The 24,425-nt window shown below is 47.9% G+C and overlaps 1 protein-coding gene across 4 annotated transcripts; it reads left to right on the top strand.

Annotated features, from left to right (window-relative positions):
* Positions 1–222: 222 nt before the first annotated feature.
* AP3M2 (adaptor related protein complex 3 subunit mu 2) lies at positions 223–20,869 on the top strand. 4 transcript variants are annotated; one of them, XR_013842008.1, is made up of 11 exons: positions 278–358; positions 2,206–2,274; positions 3,998–4,347; positions 6,387–6,558; positions 8,576–8,713; positions 9,015–9,100; positions 10,407–10,540; positions 12,006–12,213; positions 13,709–13,853; positions 15,350–15,561; positions 17,956–20,869. XR_013842008.1 is itself a non-coding variant. In XM_079989008.1 (10 exons), the coding sequence occupies exons 3-10, from the start codon at positions 4,075–4,077 to the stop codon at positions 15,448–15,450; spliced, it is 1,257 nt and encodes a 418-aa protein (XP_079845134.1). In that variant the 5' UTR covers positions 278–358; positions 2,206–2,274; positions 3,998–4,074; the 3' UTR covers positions 15,451–20,869. The 4 variants fall into 4 exon arrangements, 3 of the variants coding, with proteins under 3 accessions (XP_079845135.1, XP_079845134.1, XP_079845136.1); XM_079989008.1 differs by having other exon boundaries at positions 15,350–20,869; XM_079989009.1 differs by lacking the exon at positions 2,206–2,274 and having other exon boundaries at positions 223–358; positions 15,350–20,869.
* The last annotated feature ends 3,556 nt before the right edge of the window (positions 20,870–24,425 follow it).

The following is a 24,425-nucleotide window of genomic DNA, read 5'->3' as shown; positions in this document are numbered from 1 at the left end:
TTCCGCGCGAGGCCCACCTGAGCGTCACGCGCCGCGCGTGCGTGGGCAGACGAGGCGCGGATTCGGGCGCGGAAAGAGCCCCCCTGCTGCCGACCAATCGCCAGCCCCGCTCTCCGCTGCGGTCGAGGCTCACGGGCCGCCGCCGCTGCCACTCGGACAGGTCGCCCCGCTATTGCCCCTTCGCTCCAGCCTATCAGCGGCCGAGGTGGAGGAGCTCCGCCCCACGCAGCGGCCCCCTTCTCAGCTGGTGCTGCCGGCGGGGGGGAGGGCGGGGGGGGCTGTCTGCCGCGAACCAATCAGCGGAGACCGCCGGGGCAAGGGGCGTGGCCAAGGCTCTGGCGAGGAGAGGAAGCGTCCGGTGAGCCGGGGCGGGGGCGGGGGCGGGGGCGGGCCGGGCCCTGGAGCCCCGGGGGGCTGGGAGGGTCGCAGGCCGAGACCCCCCGGCGGGAAGGCGGGGCTGCGGGGGTCCCAGTGGGGGTTCGGAGCCGCAGTCTGGCGGGATTCCGCCAGTGGGGAACGCTGCGCAACCTTGGCCAAGGTGGTGCCAATATTTCCCGAGCGTAGGCTGCCAGCTGCTTTTGGACTCCAGTTCCCATCATCTCTCACTGCTGGTATTGCTAGCTGGGGATGGTGGGAGTTGTAGTCCAGAAACAGCTGGAGCCCCAGGTTTGGGAAACACTCTTCTGGATGATGTTCCACTACAACTGGCCTCTGCCCCAGCTGATGGCCATGCAGAGGGCACCACCTTTGGCAAAGGCTGCTTGAGCCAGTATGTGCAGCAGCTAGAGCGTTGGTCAGGGAGACCAAATCCTGACACAGCCATGAAGCCCCTTTGGGCCAGTCACTGTCTCGGCTTAATCTCCCTGGCAAGATGGCTATGGGGATTCAATGAGGTCATGTGGGTGAAATCTATGGGGTTGCAATGTGCATACTTATGGAGAACAGGGAGTTGAAAAGGTACATAAGATATAGGGCTCTGCGTTCCGGAGGTGTGGAGGGTTGTATGAAAGGGAGTGTTTGCGTAAGTGGGAGGGGGGCTCAGGCTCATGTGCTGCTATGTTAGGTATGAAGGTGTCCCAGTGGGGATGCTTAGGAGCTCCATTAGGGTCTTCAGCTTAGCATCCTAGAACAGTGTTTCCCAAACTTGGGTCTCCTGCTGTTTTTGAACTACAGTTCCCATCAACCCTGACCACTGGTCTGGCTAGCTAAGGGTGATGGGAGTTGTAGTCCAAAATCAGCTGGGGACCCAGCTTTGGGAAACACTGTCCTAGAAGACAGTAGGGCAGTAATAGCGATGTTGAGTTGAAAACATTCCACATTTTCCAGCTCTTTATTTTTCAATGAAAATGCTTCCATTTTAAAAGTTAAATGGATACTAAGTGCAATAATTCAATATTAGGCTACTTTGGAGTTTTAATTTTTTAATCTATTTGCTAAATGCAAGTAAAACGAATGTGCTAAATTAGATTACTCCAATGCATCACAATATCTTCTGATGGAAACAGAAAACTATTCAGTGCAAATTTCCCTAAGTTGTATGGGGGAGGGGGAATTCATTTATTTTATTAACCCACATCACTAAGTAATAGTCGAATTAGCAGAAATCCTCCCTGTGCTCTGGGGCAATTGTAATAGGAATTCTTAGAAATAACACAGGCTCTAATGTGGGGGTAGAGCTCTTGGTTCTTAAAAAACAACAACCCTGTGGATGTCTAGCTGTGAGCTATGCAGTTGTAATGAGGATTTTAGGAATGACAAGCAACATCCATGGACGGGCTTTTTATTCTGGAGAGCTGAGAGACTGCAGCTGGGGTTGCTTGCAGATTTACAACCTGTGTTGTGTAGGGGGTTGACTTACAGCATGGGTAGGGAAACTAAGGCCCAGGGGCCGGATGCGGCCCAATCGCCTTCTCAATCTGGCCCATGGATGGTCCAGGAATCAGCGTGGGGCCTGCCTGGTGTTTTTACACGAGTAGAATGTGTGCTTTTATTTAAAATGCAAGGGGTGAGAATACCTTGACATCTTCCCCAACTTTGAGGTGGGAAGGGGGGGGGGTTGTCTTTGTTGCCCTGAACCTCAGAGCCATTTGGAAAATGATGAGAAGTCTACTTGCTGAGTGCCTCTTAGGTGCAATGTGGCCCCTCCACTCCTCCCAAGCAGAGAAGGTCAGAGGCTGTCCCTAATGCTATCCTTGATTTTTCTAGGGGAAGACTGGCAAGTGCAATTGTGGATCCCTGAATAGAAAAACAGGAATGTGGATGCTGGAGACCCTGGTGATTACTAAGAGAAATTCACAGCAGAGCTTTGGGGTCACATAGTATATTATTATATGGTACCACATTAATTTGTAATACTAGCATTTTATTATAAGCAGCAAAGAAAGGAAACGTTCTTGTAAATTTAAATAAAGTCTGCAATCCCAGCTGTCAAACAACTGCACAAATAAAAGAAGTTTTATTCTGCTCTTAAAACGCATTGAGGTTTGGGTTCTGGCAAACCCTAAGCGAGAATCTGATCCATAAATGCAGCATTGTCAGAAATGTCCCGTGCATTCCCTTGATATTTGACATTGGTGCATGGATGTCATTGTAGAGAGAGTGCTTGTTGGTCAGGCTCAAGCCTCACAAGGTATGTGACCCTGTGGAGAAAGCCTAACTGGAACTGATCAGTACATGCAGGAAACACACCACCATTTCTGCAAATACTGTCGCTGTTACTTTCCATCCATGCAACTGCATCGTCATCACATCACGTTTCCTGCCATGGTCCCACACCTGAAATTCTCACTCCAACTCTCTCTTGGTTTTGACTGCAAGTGTGAACCATCTCTCAGTTTGCTGTAGTCTTCAAAGCTTAACACAGGATGAGCTAATTGGATGAAGGCTAGGAATGAAAGGAAGGTACCTTACTTGTAATGGGGCACCTGGAAGTGAAGGGACAAGACTGGCTCAAGCTTAATAGATGATTGATAAAGTGAGCACTCTGAAATTTGAGGAGGTGGGGGCTGAAGTAGAGGGACATGAGAGGGTATGTGAATGGAGACTGGCCAAGGGTTGCGGGGGATGGTGGGGTGTGTGTTGTTTTTTGTTTTGAAGATCTGTTCTGCAAGATGTCATTGACACAGTGATGGGGCATTAGTGGTGGGTGTATACTGGACCAGCCACACATCATTCCCCCTCCTTGGTTATTCTGGGATGCCTCCTCTGCATTATTGCCGCCTAGAGTGGCCCCTCGTTGCAGCATAAAGAGATACAGGGTTTCAGCAGGAAGTTAAACATGGAAACAAAGCTGTAGGTCTGTCCTTAAACTTCTGAAGGCACAAACAGTATTAAAACTGAGATTGCATATACGCTAGTTGGATTTAAAGAGGCTTTGTGATGAGAAAGGGTATTGTAAAGAGAAAATGAGATGTAAGGATATTATAAACTGGCAATATATTATAAAGGAAATGCGGAACAAAGGTAAAAACATGAGGATTGTAGGATGAGCCGGTGGAAGTCAAAAATTTGTAAATTGTTGAATATGGTTGTGTTTGAATAATTGGTAAAAGAATTTTTTAAAAAAAAATTAATAAAAAAACAAAAAACTGAGATTGCATATAACCACCCCAACACCATCATGAGCTGCTGCTGCTGCTTCTTTGGCGATCACTCGTAGCCGAGTGAGATTGTCTTCCATAAACACTGTTTTAACAGTGAACCATCTTGAGCAGCTGGATGGGAGCTGCTGTGGCTGCTGGGCAATAAGGACTGGGGGCGGGGGGTGAAATGACTTTGGTCCTGAGATTTATTTGTTCTGATTACTCCTTTTATATCCCATCTTTTTATCCTTACAGCAACCCTGTGAGGTAGGTTAGGCAGAGAGACAGTGAGCTTCATGCTTGAGCTGGGATCTGAATCCTGCTCTCCCAGGTGCTAGTACAACACTTGTGAGCTGGCCTTCCTCAATAACACTCAATGAAGTAATATATATTTTGTCACTGTTAATTTCTTAAAGATCTGAAGTAGCACAGTCCAACTTCCTTTGGACTTGGCAAGGCATCTCCAGCGTTGGGCTTCCCTGTTGGACCAGCCATGATTCACAGCCTCTTCCTGATCAACTCTTCTGGGGACATCTTCCTTGAGAAACACTGGAAAAGTGTGGTTAGCCGCTCGGTTTGTGACTACTTCTTTGAGGCACAGGAAAGAGCCTCAGAGGCAGAAAATGTGCCCCCCGTGATCCCCACCCCTCACCACTATCTCTTGAGTGTCTATCGGCACAAGATCTTCTTTGTGGCAGTGATCCAGACAGAGGTACCCCCGCTTTTTGTCATTGAATTTCTTCATCGGGTTGTGGATACTTTTCAGGTACGTAAAATGGCAACGAGGACTAGAAACTGGTGTAGGATTCTGTGTTTTGTCACAGGGCACCTCATGATCAGGAACATACGAAGCTGCCTTATACAGAGTCAGACCACTGCTCTAACTAGTTTTCCATGGTCTACACTGCCGGGGGGGGGGGGCGGGGTTCAAAACCCTCCAGATGGTGGACTGTTTGTTTGTTTGTTTGTTTGTTTGTTTGTTTGTTTGTTTGATAGGTTGTCATTTATTTGTTAAGCTTTCAGACCGCTTTTCAGGAGATGTTTGCAGCTCATGCAATCTCTTGCCATTGGGCATGGTGACTGGGGAGGATGGAAGTTTGAGTCCATCGACATCTGGAGGGCCACAGGTTGCCTGCCACCAGTCCCACTGACTGGCAGCAGCTCTAAAGGGCTTCTGGAAGGAGTCTTTTGCCACCCCACCTGGAGATGCGTTCAGAGCAGGTGCTCCACCACTGAAGAACCACCCTTCTTTCGGGCTCTTGGCCATGCAGACTCCTAGACCCCCATTTAAAAGGCCACCTCAGAGATGCTCCAGTTCTCTTTCCTAATTTTTTACCCTTCCTTACAGAAAAATGGCTTTCACCTCCTTTCTTACTTTGGGCATGCTCAGACTGCACACCCACCACAATTTTCTAACTACCTGTCAGCACATGAGAACCAGTGATGGAATCTGAGTTGTAATCTGATGAGCTGAGCATCAGGGATGGTTCTCTGCACTCCTTCATTATTTATGTGCCTCATTTTCTCCTCCTCCAGTTACCACTGTAGCTTCCTGGTGACTGTAAGAAAAAGGTCGGGGAAGACGGAGAAGGAGAGCCCACCCTCCTAAATTTGGGAAACTCCAAACCAACTTGGGTCACAATCCAGGGTGATGTTCTGAAATGAACAGGGCCAGATGCTTCCTTCTAATAGTTTTATACTTCAATTCTTCCAAGTAACTTGTGGTGACAAGCATGGGTCTCTCCCCCCCCCTGCCCCCCACCACACAAAATATTCCCACTTTATCCTCACAAGACCCTGTAGGAGTAAGGTCAGTAAATAGTCACTGGCCCCAAGGTGCCTTGTGAGCCTCATGGCTGGGTGACATTGAAATGCTTGTCTCCTTGGCCCTATTCCAGCATTCTCTCCACAATTACAGAGTGCTCTGGTTCACTTCCAGGTGGACCAGCATTGTTCCCCACTTATTTTACTTTACTGTGTTTTTTTTAATACTGAAATGCTATTCTTCATTTATACATTTTATAAATCTCAAAGTGGTTCACAGTATACATAAAATCAATAAATAACACCAGTTAAAACATCAACAAGCCATATACAGTACTTTTCAACAGCAGCAGCAGCAGCAGCAGCAACCAAGAGAGCAAAATTCTGTCTGAATTCCAGTTGCTGGAAAGCACAGTGGGTGAGACTGCTCTTGTGCTCGAGTGCTGCTTTGGGGATTCCCACAGACCTCTGGTTGGCCACAGGTTGTTGGACTAGATGGGCTGCCTGATCCAGCAGGTTCTTAAAATGTTCTTAAAGGAGTTTTATACCAATAGTCAAGGAATCCCAGAAAGGTCTTCAGTTGTCTGCAAAAGGCCTCCATTGTCTATGCTCACCTGGTCTCTATAGGGAGCTTGTTCCACAAAATGGGCTCCCCAATGGAAAAGGCCCTCCTTTGAACCCATGCCAAATGGACTTTGGTATGGGTCGCAGTGCCCCCCCCCCATAGATTGCAGTCACCTGCATGGACTGTGGATGGAAAAGGCTGACCTAACCTGGTCCCAAGTGGTCCCATTCGTTCCTTGTGATCTTGTCAAGAGAACATCTCCCAGGATTGTATCCCATGGGCCAGGACTTTCCATCTCTCACTCTGCTGCTCCCAGTGATACCTCAAAACTCCTGCTTGAAGTGGCTTCCTCACCTTGCTACACAGGAAAACCACCTCTGGCTTTTCTTTTCATGGGGAATAAGCGGAGCTCTCCCTCTTTGGCCTGTTTCAGCAGATACCCTGAGGAGGCTTGTTAACCTTGTTTCCACACACAGGATTATTTTGGAGTCTGCTCCGAGATTGTCATCAAGGACAATGTCGTGGTGGTCTATGAGGTGCTGGAGGAGATGCTGGACAATGGATTCCCATTGGCTACTGAGTCCAACATTCTGAAGGAGCTGATCAAGCCCCCGACCATCCTACGGACAGTTGTCAACACCATTACAGGTCTGTGATTTTGTGTATGTGTGTGTGTTGTCTCCAAATAACCTATTTATTGAGCGTTCACACTGATTTGTTCGCAGGGAGCTTGGATGGCGTTAACTGATGAGCACGCATTCTCATTTGTTGGTGGGGTGGTTAGATGATGATGCAGTGCAGCTAGAGTTATCTCACACTTTTCACTGGATTTTCCCATCCCTGGTAGTGGGCGAGGGCTGAGCCTTAACAGGTGAACTAGTGGAGAACTGGTGTAAGAGCTTTAAAGCAAAAAGGTTTCACAGCTGCATTTTGCAACTGGAAGTTTGTCCCCACTGAGACAAGTAGGATTTGCTTGCAAGTAAATTTTATGGAGGGTTGCATCAATGAGAGATGCATTTGATGAGAGATGCATCAGACTCTGGTGGTGTTCATAACTTCCTGAAGAATCTTCACTGCATGTGCTAGATGGATCCCATGACTTACTGTTTTCACTGGGGAAGCACATGTGGCATTGTGGACCTCCTCTTGACAAAGAGCACAGCCAGGTTTATCCTCCTGAACAGCTGGAATGAATGGAAGAGGTAGATCTTTCAGCTCAGTTCAGATGATGTCAAGAAGACTGTCACGAACAAGTTTGACAACTGAATGGTTCTGAGACACTATTCTGCATGTAGACAACCTGACAACTGACCCATATTCAGTTCAACAACTGTTCTCCATATTTGGCTTTGACCGCTTTCTACTTCTAATTTTTGTCAATAGGTTTTTTCACACTGCAATACAGGTCAGTGAGCTGATTGTCTGCACTGAAGGCAGGGAACCTATGGCTCTCTAGATAACATTGGGCTCCAGCTCTTATCAGCCTCAGCTCACATGGTCTGTGGTCAGGAATGAGGAGATTTGGAGCCTTAACAACATCTAGAGGGCTTCCTATTCCTGGTTTGCATGCAGATTGTATACCCCCACAACTCCTACCTTCAGATAGTCTCATTTGGTCATCAGTGGCTGTGTCTGGATGATCAAATCTTGGCTTAATATGCCAAGTTATGAGCCAGCGTTGTTCCTCCACATGCAGCTGCTTTGCTGTTCCCTTCATAGGATGGGGAAATGAGCCAGGAAGCCACAGTTTAAAAATAGCTTCTCATTATGTACCAACCAGGAAACTATGATTAATGGCTTCTTAGCAAGCCAGAATATGGAGAGACAGCCTAAAGTTGGTTGGCTTGGAAGCAGTTAACCATAGTTTGTTGGTTTGAATGTAAGGAGAAGCTATGGTTAACTGTTGCACGTACCCATTGTAGCTTTGGGGACCTAAACAAAGCTTTCCTGAAAAAGCAACTTCTCCCATTCATCCTAGATCTCTGTGAGGGTGAAGGTAGCTAAGAGGTTATGCCTCAGTTTGAGAATAATGTTCTCAGGGCTAATGGTGATGGGATCTGTCTTGCCAATGTGGAGAAGATTTTTATTTTTATTTTTATTTAATTTTATTTTATTTATAACTTGTTCTGAACCACAAATGAACAGTCAGAATCCCAGCAGGGATCTTGCCCTCCCATGTTCCCACACTGTAAGATTTATACACAGTTTCAGTGTGCATAAGACAATGTTCATGCATATGACTTCTCCTACTGTACCAGAAGTTGTCCCTGGAGGGTGAATGCCTGACAGACCTGCAAGAACATATGCAAATAAGATTTTTCAAGAAGACACAAATACCCCCAAGTTTGGTGCATTCCTTGCCATAAAAATGTGAGCAAATTTATGTGTGAGTAGCTCTTAGCTGCTCCCTTTGGGCTGTGGGATATTTTGCTGCAAGAGTTGCAAACTTCCATATGCATACAGCTTCTGCCCTATGAATCTGGTATGCAGAAGAAAAATATTTTGGCTCTTCCTGATGGGAACTCCTTGCACTAAATGCAATCTGAAAATACTGCCGTTTCTGAGAGAGAGAGAGCAGTGTTTTGCTGTGGTACAAGAGAATGAGAAATTAGGAAATGGGTTTGGCTGTCCACTTGTCTACTGCCATCTCTTTTAACCTTTTCAGGAAGCACCAATGTGGGAGAGCAGCTCCCCACAGGACAACTGTCTGTTGTTCCTTGGCGAAGAACCGGTGTGAAGTACACCAACAACGAGGCCTATTTTGATGTGATTGAGGAGATAGATGCCATCATTGACAAATCAGGTACATAGATCTGTATTCACATGGCATCGCCTCTAGGCAGCAGTGTCCTTGCCTCAATGAACAGAAGCAGCAGCATTTGGGGCCAAAGGAAGACACATTTCAATGCATTCCCCTCCTCTTGTTCATTTCATTTCCCTCGTCAGTGATGGTGTTTGCATGCTTCTTTTCAGATGTAACTTACAAAGTGATCTACCATTTTGAAAAGTCTCGACTACTGTTAACCATAATCAGTGTCCAAAGTGATTTCCCCGGGTTTCCTGGCCTCCTTTGTGACCCACTTGGGTTTTATTTCCCATGGCAGGTTCCACGATTACGGCTGAAATCCAAGGGGTGATTGATGCTTGCGTGAAATTAACTGGGATGCCAGACCTTACCCTCTCCTTTATGGTAAAGTTTGAGAGGAAGGACCTCTTGCTTGCTTTTTTCATGCTCTGAGTAGACCTACTTGAATTAAGGATCATCACAAGCTTATGGTACCCTCCGTATGTCCTTTCTGTTGTGCCTTCATGATTATTTGCACCCATGATGTTGATGGGGCAGTTACAGGCTATCCCACTTGCTATACTGCTTGTGCCTGCAAAACTTTTGGGCAGACACCCTGCTTCATTTCCAATCCATGCATGTCTTGTAACTTTCTGCTGAAATCTTGTATTTTTTTATACTGTAAATATTCTGTTTGTTTTTTGTCCTTCTTTTATTGCGCTATAGTGCAATAATCGCCCACCAGGCAGCAGTGATGTGGTCGCGTTGGGCAAAGATTGCAGAACAAATGAAGTGGAATGGCGTGGGTGGGTGGTCCATTAATCCCAATGGTTCCAGTTTAATTGGATACAACTCTGTGCTGCTCTTCCGTATAAAAATGTCAGGGTGGCACATGTAATATAGTAGAACAGTTGGTGTATAGAAACATTCACATGCCAGATAGTAAAAAAGCAGGAGGATGCTTAGGCAATTTTTAAAATTATTTGCCTAGCAACAGTACAGCATCAAAGTCAGCACCAGGCAAGCACCCCTAGGGAAGGCATTCCATATCTGGCTATATGGAGCCTCACAACAGAGAAAGACCTTTTTCCTGCTCTCTCTCTGCCTTGATTCAGATGCCAGGGAAGCCTGGAAGATGGCCATCAAGCCCGATGGGGCTTGTGTGGTCCTTCATCACTTGATGACTGTTGACCCGCCAAGGTTCCCTGGGGGAAGATGCCAGAGGAACTGGCTGGTGTGGGTGGAAGGCACTGCAGAATGTTGTGGTGGGAAGGAGGGTTTAAACTAGGGGTGGGGGACACTTTTTCAGCTGAAGGGCCATATTTCCTTCTGGGCAACCCCTTGGGGGCCACATGACAGTGGTGCATGGAGACAGGCAAAAGCAAGCAGAGCAACAAACCTTTGTCTAGGAGGCTAGTTTCTACACATGCTCATCTCTCCTCCATCCAGACAAGCAAGAGTCACTACCAAAGTTCAAGGACACCTATCCAAGCGAAAGCACCCAAGGAGGGTCCAATGCCTGGCCGGGGAGGGTGTGTGACCTGGGGCGAGTCCCAACGGCCCAGCCCTCAGTTAGACCTCTGAAATGGGTATTGGGAATACATCAGGAACTGTGGGGAAGAGACAGGCAGCAGAAAAGACAACCCACTGATTTCAGGAGAGAGAACAGTCTGGTTAGAAATCTCTGCTGTCTTTATCTTGCTTGCATTAGAATCCCAGGTTGTTGGACGACGTCAGCTTCCACCCATGTGTGCGTTTCAAGCGTTGGGAATCAGAACGAATCCTCTCCTTCATTCCTCCAGATGGGAACTTCCGTCTGCTGTCATATCATGTCAGCGCTCAGAAGTAAGGAGCGGGGTTGGGAGCAATCATTGGCTCCCAAGGTCCAGGATCTTTCCCTAAACACTTGGTTTGAAAAGGAATCCCTCGTGGTGACATTGTGCCTCTCCCCCGCCCAGGGGAACTGCCACCCTCTTATTGGCTCCATACCCTTTTTGATTTTATTTTTATTTCTCTTCTCTTCATTGCCCACACTTCATCATCAAGTCCCAGGGCGGGTTACAACAACTTAAAATTCTGAATTAAAAACAGAACATACTACATTCACAAGAATATGGTATGTCCTGAAAACACACATCTCGGGCGTCTAAGGGTAAAGAGGTATGTCTCCAGCATTTGCCGAAATATATATATATATATATATATATATATATATATATATATACACACACACACACACATACTTGAGGCCTGAGTCATTTAAGGTTTTAAACGTGAACACGAGCACCTTGAATTGGGCCCAGAAACAGATCAGCAACTGTGTGGCATGAAGTCAACCTTGGCTTGGAAGATGCCACAAGGAACCTGCAACGAAATGTTACAGCATGGTGTATTGCTGTTCAGGATACTCTGCTTTGTTCCTCATCCCCAGCAGTCAGTCCGTATTCAGTGGTCACTGCAGACACTCAGTCCTGGAGGTTTCTGTTTTTGCTCCATAAGCAGTGACATCCCTGAATGCTGGAAATAGAGGGAGTGATGAAACGGGATATTGCAGACCCTTTGCTAAAACTGAGCACAGAAAGAGCAGAATTAAGACAAAGGAGCAGCCCCTTTGTCCTGGATCAGCGGGAAGACTAGATGCTAGGGGTGTGTACAGATGGACCCCACCTCCCTCTCAGTGACCTTCAGAAGTGCCATTTGCCATAGTCAGACTGGCTCTTGAAAAATCAAGATGACAAAGCTAATCTTACACAAACTAAAAATATTGCCATTGCCATTCAGTGTTGAGAGTTGCTTTTGGGATGTAACAGTACTCATGGATTTTAAGGTGATGATGCTTAGGGACTGACTGACTGACTGACTAAAATCTATAAATCTGAAAGTAATTGTCATTGGCAATGCTGACAATGTAAATTCGAAGTTTTGTAAGCCAAATTTAAAAAGGAAAAAAGCACTTGGGAGCCACCATCCCTCCCCCAAATTTGTTTCAGATCTACAGTGCATCTTTGGCTCCACAAAAATCCTTCTCCTCCTACACAGGACCGGGCAGGTTAGGGCAGCTTTCTCCAACCTGGTGCCCTGCTCCAGATGCTTTTAATTGCAATTCCCATCATCGTTGGCCAGCACAGTGGGGCAGCGGGGGGGGGGGGGGGGAGGTGGCGGTTTGGACCACAGTGCCGAAACGTGACTCCCCTGCTAGCTAGGCTTGATGAGAGTTGTTTTCCAAAACATACGGAGCAGGACACCAGGTTGGGGGGAGCTGGTTTTTACTGCTGCTGCTGCTGCTGCAATGGTGTCTCCTCTCTTCCAGCTTGGTGTCCATCCCTGTTTATGTGAAGCACAACATCAGTTTCCGGGACAGCAACTCCTTGGGCCGCTTTGAGATCACCGTGGGTCCCAAGCAGACAATGGGGAAGAGCGTGGAGGGGGTGATGGTCACCAGCCAGATGCCCAAAGGAGTCTTAAACATGACCCTCACGCCTTCGCAGGGGGCGCACACATTTGATCCTGTCACAAAGGTGAGAAGGGAGGTGGGACTGGGGCAGCAAAGTCTGGTTCTTGAACAATTTCTCTCATCTTCCAGGAAGAGAGGAGATGAGAGCCCCTTGACCCATTTAGATGCTTTTCAGCATCTTTTCCAAGTAGGGCAATTAGGGTGGCACAATTTCTGCATGCAGTTCTCCAGCCAAATAATGTGTACAGAAATATATACTATGTGCATAAAAACACGTGTATTAGTGAAAACAACATACAATAATGCATTATATTACAGGAAATTGCTTGTGAAATTGTGTATATTACTAAAAATAGTATACCAAAATGTGTTCACTAGGAGAAATTAGCACTAAAATGCTGGTGAATTTTCAGGAGGATTAAAAAATAATAATCCACAAGTTGCTACAGAAATTTGGAGTACAGATATTATGACTGAAAAAATGAGAACCTGAGATCCATTCCTACTTGCCACACAATGTTCTTTCTTTCTTTGGTGATCACTTGTAGCAGAGTAAGATGGTCTTCCACAAACAGAGTTTTAGCAATGAGTCCGTAAGTGACTGTGGAGGCCAATTCTGGATCCACCCATCCTTCCACAGTGGGGACATTGGTTTCCGGGTGGGAGTTGATCATGGTCTGGATTTGCCAAGCGGGCCTTCTTCTTAGCACGTTTCTCCCTTGCGTCCTGAGTTCGAGTGTCTTCAAAGCCAAGACACTCGAAGACGGGCCACACAATGTGCATATGCACTGATATATTAAAACCAAGTTAAAAACAATTTGCAGAGTGGAACTGGAGATGGCAGCAATAGGAATGACCAGTTTGCTTTAAGAGAGGAAAGGTTTTGGTCAGCCCACTAGAGGTGTCCAGTGAGCAAACCATGAATTCCCCAGGGAGGGCACCACTGCTTAGAAGTCCTTGTTCTGTTTCCTCCCTTTGCCCTCCCCACCCTCTGATTCCAGAGGCAGCAGCACCCTGGGAAGGGTGTCTTGGATGATTAACTAAAGCTTCCTATCCACACTTAGGTCCTCTGAATAGAGCAAGAACTTGCTTCTGAATAAGCACACAAGAGGGTTGAGATGGAAACTCAAATTAATTCACAGTGCATTAGTTGCAGATTGGTCTGTATGTCTGAGGTCAAGGCAGAGGCATATTCTGATACCCTTCCTTCCTGTGTGTCAGCACTGCAAGTCCTACACTTTCCAGGCCCCAAACCTTATTTTATTTATTCATTTATTACCTTTATATCGCAACTTCCCTCCAAGGAACTCAAGGTGATACACTTTTTCTCTCCTCCCCGTTTTGTCTTCACAACAAGCTTGTGAGGTAGGTTAGACTGAGAGTGAGCGACTGTCCCCAGGTCACCCAGCGAGCTTCATGGCCGAGTGGGGATTTGAACCCTGGTCTCTTCCAGGCCCTAGTCCAGCCCTCCAGCCACGACATCACACTGGCTTTCAACCTTCCTCTGTCTTACTGACTCCAAGCTCTGTGGTTGCCTGTCTTCTGTTTCTCCTGTGAAGCTGCTGTCTTGGGATGTGGGGAAGATCAACCCCCAAAAGCTGCCCAATCTGAAGGGGACCATGAGCCTCCAGGCAGGAGCCTCCAAGCCGGACGAGAACCCCACCATCAACCTGCAGTTCAAAATCCAGCAGCTGGCCATTTCCGGTATGTGGGCAGAGAGTTCAGTGACACTCCGCTTTTTTAAACTTACGCACTTCCTTCTGAAACATTTCTCTCTCAGTTGAACCAATTAGGATAAACCAAAGCAGACGACAGCAGAGGATGGTGGGCTTGCAAGGCAATTTAACAGCCTGTTGCTGACACAAAAGCCACCCTTATTCCATCTTAATGGTTGCTTTGAGCCGCCTTGAAAAGCTCCCACTCTGTTGGGCAAATAGGTGGGGGGATTGCTGTTTTAATGAATGCCCAGTGTCCCCTTTGCCAGTTTCTTAAGTGAGGCACCTGACCAAAGCAGGTAGGTCTTCCTAGGCCAAACATTCTCTATCCTGGACGCCATCCTTGAGAATCCCCTTTCTTCTGTCATGCCCTATCAGTCTGGTGCCTGGAGGAGCTCACGCATCCAGGCCGGTCAGCTGGCTCAGTGGCACGGAGCGTGCCCAGTGAGTGACTTGCTACGAGAAGGTTGGGAGTGAACGGAGGCCTCTTCAGCCTCTGCCTTCTGTCCTGCCTCTTCTGGCTCCACGTCCTTTGGGGAAGCAGTGTCCTTAAAGGGGCAGCCTCTGGCCTGAAGATGGCCACTTCTCCTAGGCGCTGTGGCCTCCTGCTTCCTGTGGTCCCTGGTCAGGTCATTTGGGAGGGGCAGGCACTTGGTTCCTCGAGCTCAACTGAAGCGTCTTGGCTCTGGTTCTCTGACCCCTGGTGTTGTGGGAGCTGGGCTCAGAGATACCCTTACTACCTGTGTCAAGCTTGGAGCCAGGAACCTGATCTGGCTCCTTAACTGAAGGCTGTATCCTCTGACTTGGTATCCTGGTCGTTGCTGGACTCTGTTCTGGGGCACTTAGCCACTCACCTAACATTTATTAGTTTATTAAACTTCTTAATGACATTATCTTGCCCAAGGCAACCCAAAGCGACTTAACAACCCACTCACCCACCCCACAGAGATACACTAAAACCAGGGGAGGGGATACATTAAAAACATCCCACCCCCTTCTAAAAGGCCACAGATAGTTAAAGGCCGAAGTCCTGGTTACAGAGGATTTTTTTTGCCTGGTGCCTAAAGACAGGGATGTACAAAGCAGCAATCTTACTCTACAGGGAGACATGTGAAAGAAACTATATGGCTCAGTGGACTGCAGCAGACAATTAGTCCCCTCCTTTGCTCCTTCCCATCTCTAGCATAATAGGTTTCATGAAGATTAAGCAGTTCTGTGCAACATCCTAAGGGGCTAAGAGGAGCCCACTGGATCAGGCCAGTGGCCCATCTAGTCCCACACTCTGTTCTCACGGTGGCCAACCAGATGCCCTGCGAAGTGCGCAAGCCGGCCCTGAGTACAAGAGCACTCTCCTCACCTGTGGTTCCCAGAAATGGGCACTCGGGTCTTCTGCCTCCGTCAGTGGAGGCAGAACAGAGCCGCCATGTCTGGTCTTCCCCAGTTGCTCTCCCCCAACCTCTCTCCTTACCTTTTCTGCCCTCCTAGGTTTGAAAGTGAATCGCCTGGACATGTACGGAGAGAAATACAAGCCTTTCAAAGGGATCAAATACATGACCAAAGCTGGGAAGTTCCAAGTGAGAACCTAACGGTGGCCCTGCCCGCAAAAAGGCTTGCGTGTGCCCTGACTTTCAGTCTGACTGTGTCCCACCTCCCAGAGCTGCTCCTTGCTATGTATGGCCCACCTGGAGTAGGTCAAGGCAGGTATCTCTTCCCACCCCCCACCCCCGCCAGCTGGGCAAACCTAGCAATTACACCTGGATCTTAAATTGTGAAGCTCTTGGGTGGGATTGAAGAGCAAACGGGAAACTGTGAACCATCTTCCCGGCTTACCAGCGAATGTTTCAGCTCATGAAAATCCTGCCCCCTTCTCCCTATTTTTTGGCTGGCATTTGCTTAGTTATTTGCTGTCTGGCGTTCCAGTAGCATCTGAAGACAGGAGGAGACGTCTTTAGAGGTTGAGGGGTTTGATCCTGAAGATGATCCTCCTCTTTTGTATCTGGGACTCTTCTTGTTTGTTTCAAAGACTGCCTAGGAAAGAACTCCCCACCCCGTAAATCCTTGACAAAGAGCTGGCTGAAGAGGACTGGACAGGGGAACAGGATGCTCTCCTCATTTCCTCCTGTCCCGTTTTAAATGTATTGCTTGGGGAAGAGGTTGGAAAGAGCTAATAGTCTTGCTGGGCCTGGAGGTCACGTGGAAGAGGCACTTGAGCTCCTTGCAGATCTGCCAAGGGCCAGTCCAACACTCATCTGTCTCGAATGGCTTTTTGCAGATTTCTTGGTCATGCTTTGAAAACCACAAAGCCTGTTCATCCAGAGATAGCAGTGGGACACAAAATGCAACTGTGTTCAGGGCTGCTGCTGCTGTACCATCTTTCGCTGTCCAAAAAATCTCTGTTATTTTCTTTGCTGAAGGGTTGTAGTGGGAGGGGAGGCTGTGTCCCCTGCACCCTTCGTCTTGCTAAGGCAGCCCCTTCACCAACCTGGCTGACCTCCAGGCACTTTGAGAGTTGTAGTCCCAAACACCTGGAGGGCACCAAGACAGTGAGGGCTGGATTCAGGGAGTGGAGAGGTGGCAGGAGCCTGGGGCTTTGCGGGGGCTGCTTTGTGGCTCCTCTTCCTGCATGCAGTGGTGTGTTGCTCTCCTGGCTGTCCTCTCTTATGCATATCACTCCTATGCAAGTAGATTATAGTTGTGTGCATACTGGTCAGAGCTTACATCAATTTTCACGCTTGTTTGTTTTATAAAACACAGCAAAGCCAGGTTGTTTCCTTTTTGACACAGCAAACCATCTTCCCAATGTCCCCATTGTTGAGAACTCTAAAAGCACAGCATACAGCTCTGAGCCACATGGGGAGAATCCACGAGGCTGGTTAGTTACTGTGCCAAAACAATCCTTGCATGCTGGACTTCACGATTGAAGTGCCCATTTTTTAAAAAATAATTATTATTAAAATGGCAGTGTACCTTGGATCACTTTTTCAGGACTCTGGTGGGTCAGAATCTCAGAAGACCCTTTCGCCCGTCAGATACCTGCCACTCTCTGAGTGCAAAGAAGACAGAATGAGGTGCATCCCCTTGTAGCAGTGGAGGTTTTCTCTTAAAGAAACTTCCTCCACCCTCAATGATCACCTTCCTACAGTAAAACCCCATATGTAATCACCAGCCCATTGAAGTGCAGCCACTAGCAGATTGCAAGGTGGTGCCATTTTTAGCAGAGTTTTGTAATGTGGTAATCTGTCTGCATGATTCTGCACCAGCTGTCATTTCCAAACACTTTTGAATGATAATTCCATGTGTAGATCTGATCCAAATGTGACTTAAAGTCACTGGCCAGATCTGCTTTCTCCAGGGAGGGGTGCAGCTGACACACCTGCTGAAACTGGGCCAAAGCACTCCTTGCCACCTGAAGATCTGGAAGCAGCTCCAGATCTGAGAGCACCTACAAAACTTGAATTGGGTCCTTCAGAGGGAGCCCAAGCCCACCAGGAACAGCTCTGCCCTTCTGTTCTTGCCCCAGCATTTCCACAGACCATTACTTGGCTTAAGCCTCAGCTTCCCATGTGAAGGGGAGTCCACATCCAGACAGGCTGCAGGGCCAGCCCTCTGTCCTCAGCCCCAAGATGGTGCATCACTCCTGAAGTTTCTGCTACACATTAAGAGTGGACATCTGCAAAGAAAAGTCTACATGTATAGACTTCCAAACACATTAGACTTTCTGTGTGTTCTGGAATCCTGCCTAGATGTGAACATGGGGAGGCTTTCCTTTGCAAATGCCTAATTTGTGGGTGTTGTGGAGGAGGCCAATGTTGGGGTGTGGCTTTGGCAGTGTGTGTGTGCAACCTTGAGTGCAGCCCTTTTCTACCTACAATTTCCACCCCACCCCCCACATCTACAGTCCTTGTGTGAAAGGAACTCTGGTCTCTGATATTTCCATATAAAAGTGCATAAAAGTAGCGAACTATTTAAAAACAACAAAATCTCAATAAAACCAGATGAACTCTGGCATAAAGATAGATCTACAGCAAGGGGGGTGGGCAGGCTTCAGGCTTGTGTGATCTGCTTTGTTGTGTGTTTTATTTATACTGTAGCCTCAAGATCTGTCAACTGGAGCCAAGTACGAAAGACATACACTTAGATGTAAAAGAATTATGAGCCCAGGACTTCGTTTTGAGTCTTGGAACCATGGATGAAGCGGTCAGGGATTACGTGAGGTAGAAGGTCTGTTCCTATTTCAGCACTTGGTGCAGGCAAGAAATCAGAGTTGGTGTCAAGAGAGCATTCCATGAAGACAACGGAACAGAGCCTTTCCCTCTTGCTTCAAAGGACATGTGGACTTGTAGAAGCCTCCCAGGACAATCTTAGAAATTCAGGCAGATTTAAGCAGGAGAAAGGAGTCCTTTAGGGTCCTAAAGCACCGTATATGGGAGGATGATATTCAGTGCATGCTGTCATTAGCAATGGAATTGGATATGCACAGCGGGCTGAAGTCCACCACGCCCATGTGAGTGTGTGTAAAGGAAAGAAAAGCTTAGGTGTGGTTTTGGCACATGTGAGAAGTGCACTCTCCTCTTTCTGTGGGAGGGAGAGATGTGCTTGCTTCCCATGCTCAGTAGGTGGAGCTGCAACCCCAGGAATGGTGATTCTGTGCCCTTGGATAGTTATTCCCCTTCTGCAAACCAGTGAGCCTTCTCAGGTGGGAGCCAAGAGGAAGGCCTAGTTTGGGTGGGTGGGTGATGTTTGGCACCATTTAAGAACAGGAGAGCAAGAGGTGCACAGATCTGGCCCGTCAGGTACAACAAGGAGGAAATCCTGCACCTGAGACCATGCTCTTACGCAGCTCCTCCCATTGATGGCAATGTCTTGCTTCATTTCAAGGGAGCAGGCGCAGCACTTCTGCATATGTTGTGCCCTAGGTTAGCTGATGGCAGGGTTGCAGGATGTCCCGATGGAGGGCTTCCCAAGGGGCACCTGCGATGGCCACAAGAGGATGATGGACTAGGCAGGAGCAGCAGAAGCTGCTCTTCTACCCTCAGACCAGCATTCCTTCTAGCCCACTATTAAGGAAGGGCCAGAGCTCAGTAAGAGAGCATCTGCTTTGCGTGCAGAAGGTCCCAGGTTAAGTCCCCACCAGGTCGGGGTGAGAACACCCCCTCTCTGAAATGGTTGGGAACTGTTGCCAGTCAGTGCAGACAGTACTGAGTGAGATGGACCAGTGGATTTGACTACATTGGCTGGCCTGCAGCTCTCCCAAGTTTTCAGGCAGGGTCTCCCAGTCCTTGCTGGAGATGTCAGAAGTTGAATTTGAGACCTTCTGCATGAAAAGCATGTGCCCGACACATTCCTGCCTGCAGATCTCTGGCACTTCTGTCTGATCGAACAGGTGTCTCTCAAGTGCTTGTGCCTAATGGGAATGTCTCCTTGAACTTGGGTCAAGAGGTGTGTGTAGAAACCTCTGACTTTGCATGGCTCAGATATAGCCTCCTGCATAAGACTAAGAGTCATGTCCGTTGAGCTGCTCGCCTGCATCTCTGGCGGTGCCCATCTTTGGCAGGTAGCCCCTGCCAGGTTGCCTATTAGAGAATTGGGCTGGAAGAGATTCCATGCCTCTGCTCTAACCACTCACCGTGCTGGTTTTAATGTAATACGCATGCACCCAGCGCGTGTGCCAATCCACTTGATGCACTGTTACCCACTCTTCCAAACCAGTATCTTTACTGGACTTCTGAGGAGGAATTGTGGTGGACTAGATGTTGACTGCTGACATTCCTGTCAGCAGAGATAATCATGTACGGGCTCACTAGCAGTACATGTGGAAAGGATCAGCAGAAGAATCAGCAGAAGTTTAGTGTCCAGATCGAAGGAAGTTATAGTCCCACTCTATTCTGCATTGGTCAGACCACACCTGGAATACTGGGTCCAGTTCTGGGCACCACAGTTTAAGAAGGATGTTGACAAGCTGGAAGGCGTGCAGAGGAGGGTGACCAAGATGATCAAGGGTCTGGAAACCAAGCCTGATGAGGAACGGTTGAAGGAGCTGGGTATGTTTAGCTTGGAGAAGAGGAGACTGGGAGGAGATATGAGAGCCATCTTCAAATATCATAAGGGTTGTCACATGGAAGATGGAGCAAGCTTGTTTTCACCTGCTCTAGAAGCAATGGCTTCATGTTACAAGAAAGGAGATTATGACTAAACATCAGGAGAAATTTTCTGAGAGTAAGGGCAGTTTGGCAGTGGAACAGACTCCCTGGGGAGTTGGTGGCCTCTCCTTCCTAGCAGAGATTGGGTGGCCATCAGGGATGCTTGAGCTGGGATTCCTGCATCGCAGGGGGTTGGACTGGGTGACTCTTGGGATCTCTTCCAACTCTACAATTCTGTGATTCTATTCTTGCTTTTCTCTCTCTCTTGCTTTCTCTTTAGATTAGCTTGGCTTTTATTGTATTTTATGTGGAAAACTTCCAATAAAAATTGATAAAAACAAAAGAACAAACCAGTATGTTTACTCTGGTAACTTGGAAGCATTCTGTTGATTTTGACCTCTGAGGGCAAGTTCAGCTTGCTCAAAGGCCTGGAATTTGATGTTGCTTCCAAGTTTAATCCCGGGATGACCCAGTTCTGTATCATCATCAGGCCTTCCTGATGAGTTTGCATCCTCTTCAGCTTTTGAGCTTGGAAAGATGAGGCTTGGGCTGGGCTGCCTGCCAGGTGCTGCCGCTGCCGCCACACTCCCTTCAGTGCTGCTGAAAGCCTGATTCCAGTTGGTGGATCTGATGGTCTCGTGCTGCTCACCTTCAGTCCAATGGGAATATAGGAAGCTGCCTCCTGTCAAGTTGGCCCATTGAACTAAGTGTTGCTGACACTGACTGGCAGTGACTCTTCAGGGTTTGGGGCAGGGAAATGTTGAGTACTGAAACTGGGAACCTTCTGTGTTTAAAGTGTGCACTCTGCTACCTCCAAAATAAAACCCTTCCCCCTCAAAATAAAGTAAGATTCCAGCCCTCATGATTCTGAATAAAGGACTGATTTTAAAAGGAGACAAATCCTTATTCCATTGAGCCAGTTGCAAAGTGTGTGCTCTGAGCTATGGCCCTCCGCCAGAAACTTCTGCAAGTGAGCTTCCCTACAAACTGGTGTCCTCGCCACCCAGGGGGGGTCAGATTTCACACCCAATTTGTGGTGGTGTTGGTTGACAGCCATCTGTATCAAGAGACAACTGCATATGCCTTGGCAGGGGTGGGAATCAAACCACTGAGAATCACAGCACCTGCTGTGGCTGCTGAGAACAGTAACTCGCGACTGCTGCCTCCTGCCTTGTTTTTGCTGCCTTAGTAGCACCAAGGCGACCTTCCCAGGGCGCCAGCCTGGGCCATGTGAAGGGAGGTCTTTGGCTTCCCAGACGACAAGACCCGCCTCTCGGCCTCACTGGTGGGGTCCAAAGGAAAGCAGAGCAATACATTTGGCACCAGCTGGGCTGCAGGAGTTGCTGAAAGGAGACACCTCTGGTACTACACAAAATCGACAGCCTCTGCCCCCCAGATCTCTGTGGTAGAGATGTGGCCCTTCAGGAATTGCTGGATTACAAGTCGCATCATCCCTGACTATTAGCTATGCTAGGATTGCCATATGTCTGGAATTTCCCAGACATAGCCAGGATCCATCCCTTGGAAACAGCATCTGGTTGAAAACCACTGAAATGTCCAGGAACATCTGGACGTATGGCAACCCATGTTGGAAGTGTGGATTTTGGCTAATTTCCTTTAAAACTTCATATATATTTTTGAGATTTTGCAAAAGAAGCTCAGCAACTTTGGCCAAAAATAAAAAAGCCCCCCCCCCCGCCCAAAAAATACAACCCTAAGATATGCTGACTGGGGCTGTTGGGAGTTGTAGCTCAACATCATCTGGAAAACCATGGCTTATCTATACCAAGGACACAGCAGAGGGAGCCAAGCAAGCGTCCACATTACTGTCGTCATTTGTTCTGTTGTTGGGGCTTCTGGAGAGGGAGAAATGCCCCCCTCTCATTTCTCTGAGTCAACAAGCCTCCCGCCGAAGGCCTTGTTGGCAGGCGTTGGCAGGAGTGAGGCCTTCATTCCTGAAAGGCTAAATCACCAGAAGGCCAAATCAGCCCTGGCTTGAGCTTTGAAGAGCAGCAGAGCAGAAAGACCTTGTGAAGTTGGGAGGAGGAAAGCCTGGAATTCCCAACCCTGATACCTCAATACAGATGCAAGTCCTCTTGAATTCAGTGGGACATGCCCAAGTAATTGTGTATGCCATCAATCTCTTATTTTCAGAAATAATAGTACTGTAATATCCTTTTTGCATGATTTCTGTTTCTTTTCTTCACCTTTAACTGCCCTGAACCATTTTGCTTGTTTTTCTTTTATCTTACTTGCTACTCTCTTTCTCCTTTCATCTATTTCTGTCATTTCTATATACAAGGACTGTTTGATTCCTGCAGTTGACCTTTCACCAACATTTGCTGTTTGTGCTGTGCTCAGCATCCTGCTGGGCACCACGCAGAAATCAAAGAGGGGCACATTCTGGGGACTTCCGGCGAGGCAGCATGGCGGCTGCAACAGCAGAAAAGAGCTGAAGCCAGCCAGAGTAAAAGGCTCTGTCTGGCCGACTCCCGGACTCCCAGGACTGCTGCCGCCAGCACTGCCAGCGGAGAGGAATTGGGGGGGCCAGGGGGTCCATCAAAGGAGCCAAAACACCCCCCACAACCTTGATTGAGCCGGAAAGGCACCCGGAAAGGCACCCGACCACCCACCCCCCAACAGCTGAGAGGAGCTCCAAAACCAGGACGACAGTGGAGCTAACGCAGAGAGGGAGAAAAAGGAAAGGAAAGAAAGAAAAAGGAGCCCCAACTTTACCGCTGCTGCCCCCATCTCTGCCGACGGGAAAGAAGAGGAGAGGTAGGTGAGCAGGGCTCCGAAAAAACAGGCTCCGAAAAAAACACGTGGCTGAGCCAACGGGAGCCTAGCCCTCTAGCGGCAAGGAAAACACAGGAAAACCACATGACAAAGGAGATCGCAGAAAGGAAGAAACTACCCTCCTTCCCCCCCCTTTTTTTTAAAAAAAATATCCGTTTTTTAACCGCTTCCTCCCCCTCCCCCCTTTTTTTAAAAAAAGTCCTTTTTTATTCCCCCCCCATATGCCTACTTTTATCATTTTTCTTTTTAAAAGAGGGGCCACTGCTGCAGCAGCCACCCTTACTTTTTTTTTTACAAACAGAAAATAATTATAATAAGGGGGAAATAGTTTTTTTTTTTGAAAAAAAACAACAACACAATCACCCCCTCTCTTTTTAAAGCCCTTTCTATCCTATTTGTTAGCTTGTTCTTGAGGGGGGAATCTTTCACCCCCAGCTACAACCACCACTCTCTTTTTAAACAAAAATTTCCTCCATATCACTGCTATTGCTATTGATACTCTCCCCCCCTTTATTTTTCTCTCCCTTTTTGCTCTCCTCTCTCTCTCCCTTCACCCCCCTTTATTTTTTCCTTTTACCCCACCTTTCACTTTCCATCCCCAATTTTGTCTTCTATCCCCTTTACTTTTTAAAATCAACTCCCCCTTTTTAGCCTGTTCGTCAGCTTGTTTTTGAGGGGGGAGCCCTTTCCCCCCACCCCCTCTTTTAAAATAAGACTCCCCCCCCATACCATTGCCACAGCTCCCCCTCCCTCCCCCTCCCTTCTCTCCCCTCTCTCCCCTCTCTTTTCTTCTCCTTCCTTTTCCCACCCTTCCCCCTCCTCCTCTCCTTTTCTCTTCCTCCTCCCTCTCTCCATCCCCCCTTCCCCTAAAGGAAACACATACACACATTCATATCACCATATCATACTTTGCCCCCCTCATACTATAGCTAAAACTACTGCTGCAATCTAATACCGCAGATATTACTGTACTATCTCTCCTCTCTCTTTCAACTCTTTTTGTCTCTCTCTCTCTTCTCTTTTACTCCAATCTCCCCTCTCCCCCCCCGTCTCCCCCCTTCTTCTTTCTTTCTTCTTCTTCCTTTTTCTCCCTCCACACTTTACATATAAGCCTATTTGTCTGTCTCTGTTTCTGAGCGCACTCCCAGCCCCTACCTCCACTTTAACTAGACCCTAATACCCTTTTTGGGTATATACAACCCCCTCCTAAACACATATTTTCCCTGGCCCCACCCCTCTAATCTCTTGCATCTCTACCTGCTAACCCCCCCTTTATATGAACTGTCTGTCCGTTAGTCTACCCATCTCTACTTACCTGCCTCCCCCCCCCCCCCCCCCGCTTTGGCGGCATCGCTGAGGCAACCACAGAAACTCTAGAGAAGTTCTTAAAACACAGGCTAGAAGTGACACAAATGACCACCTAATCCAAACGCTCTGTAAAAGCCACCAGCAACGTCTGATCAGCCCAGCAACCCAACAATACCCAGGAACCACCACTGCCACAACTCCTAACCACCACACGCCCTACTCCAAGAGGACGCCAAGCCAACCTCAAACCAAAACCATTAGGGAAACTGAGATGACACCAACCAGGGAGATGGCAAACAATGCTAAGACCGTAACTC

This window comes from Podarcis cretensis, assembly GCF_951804945.1.
Source record: "Podarcis cretensis genome assembly, chromosome: 8".
In the NCBI taxonomy this organism is placed as follows: Eukaryota; Metazoa; Chordata; class Lepidosauria; order Squamata; family Lacertidae; genus Podarcis; species Podarcis cretensis.
The sequence above is the reverse complement of the archived record's forward strand: the minus strand, read 5'-3'. Positions and strand labels throughout refer to the sequence as shown.

Coding starts and splice junctions, on each gene's coding strand:
- AP3M2 (XM_079989009.1), top strand. CDS start 4,075: ATGATTCACAGCCTCTTCCTGATCAACTCTTCTGGGGACATCTTCCTT. Junction 4,348..6,386: donor GGGTTGTGGATACTTTTCAG/GTACGTAAAATG, acceptor TTCCACACACAG/GATTATTTTGGAGTCTGCTC. Junction 13,854..15,349: donor CCAGCAGCTGGCCATTTCCG/GTATGTGGGCAG, acceptor CTGCCCTCCTAG/GTTTGAAAGTGAATCGCCTG.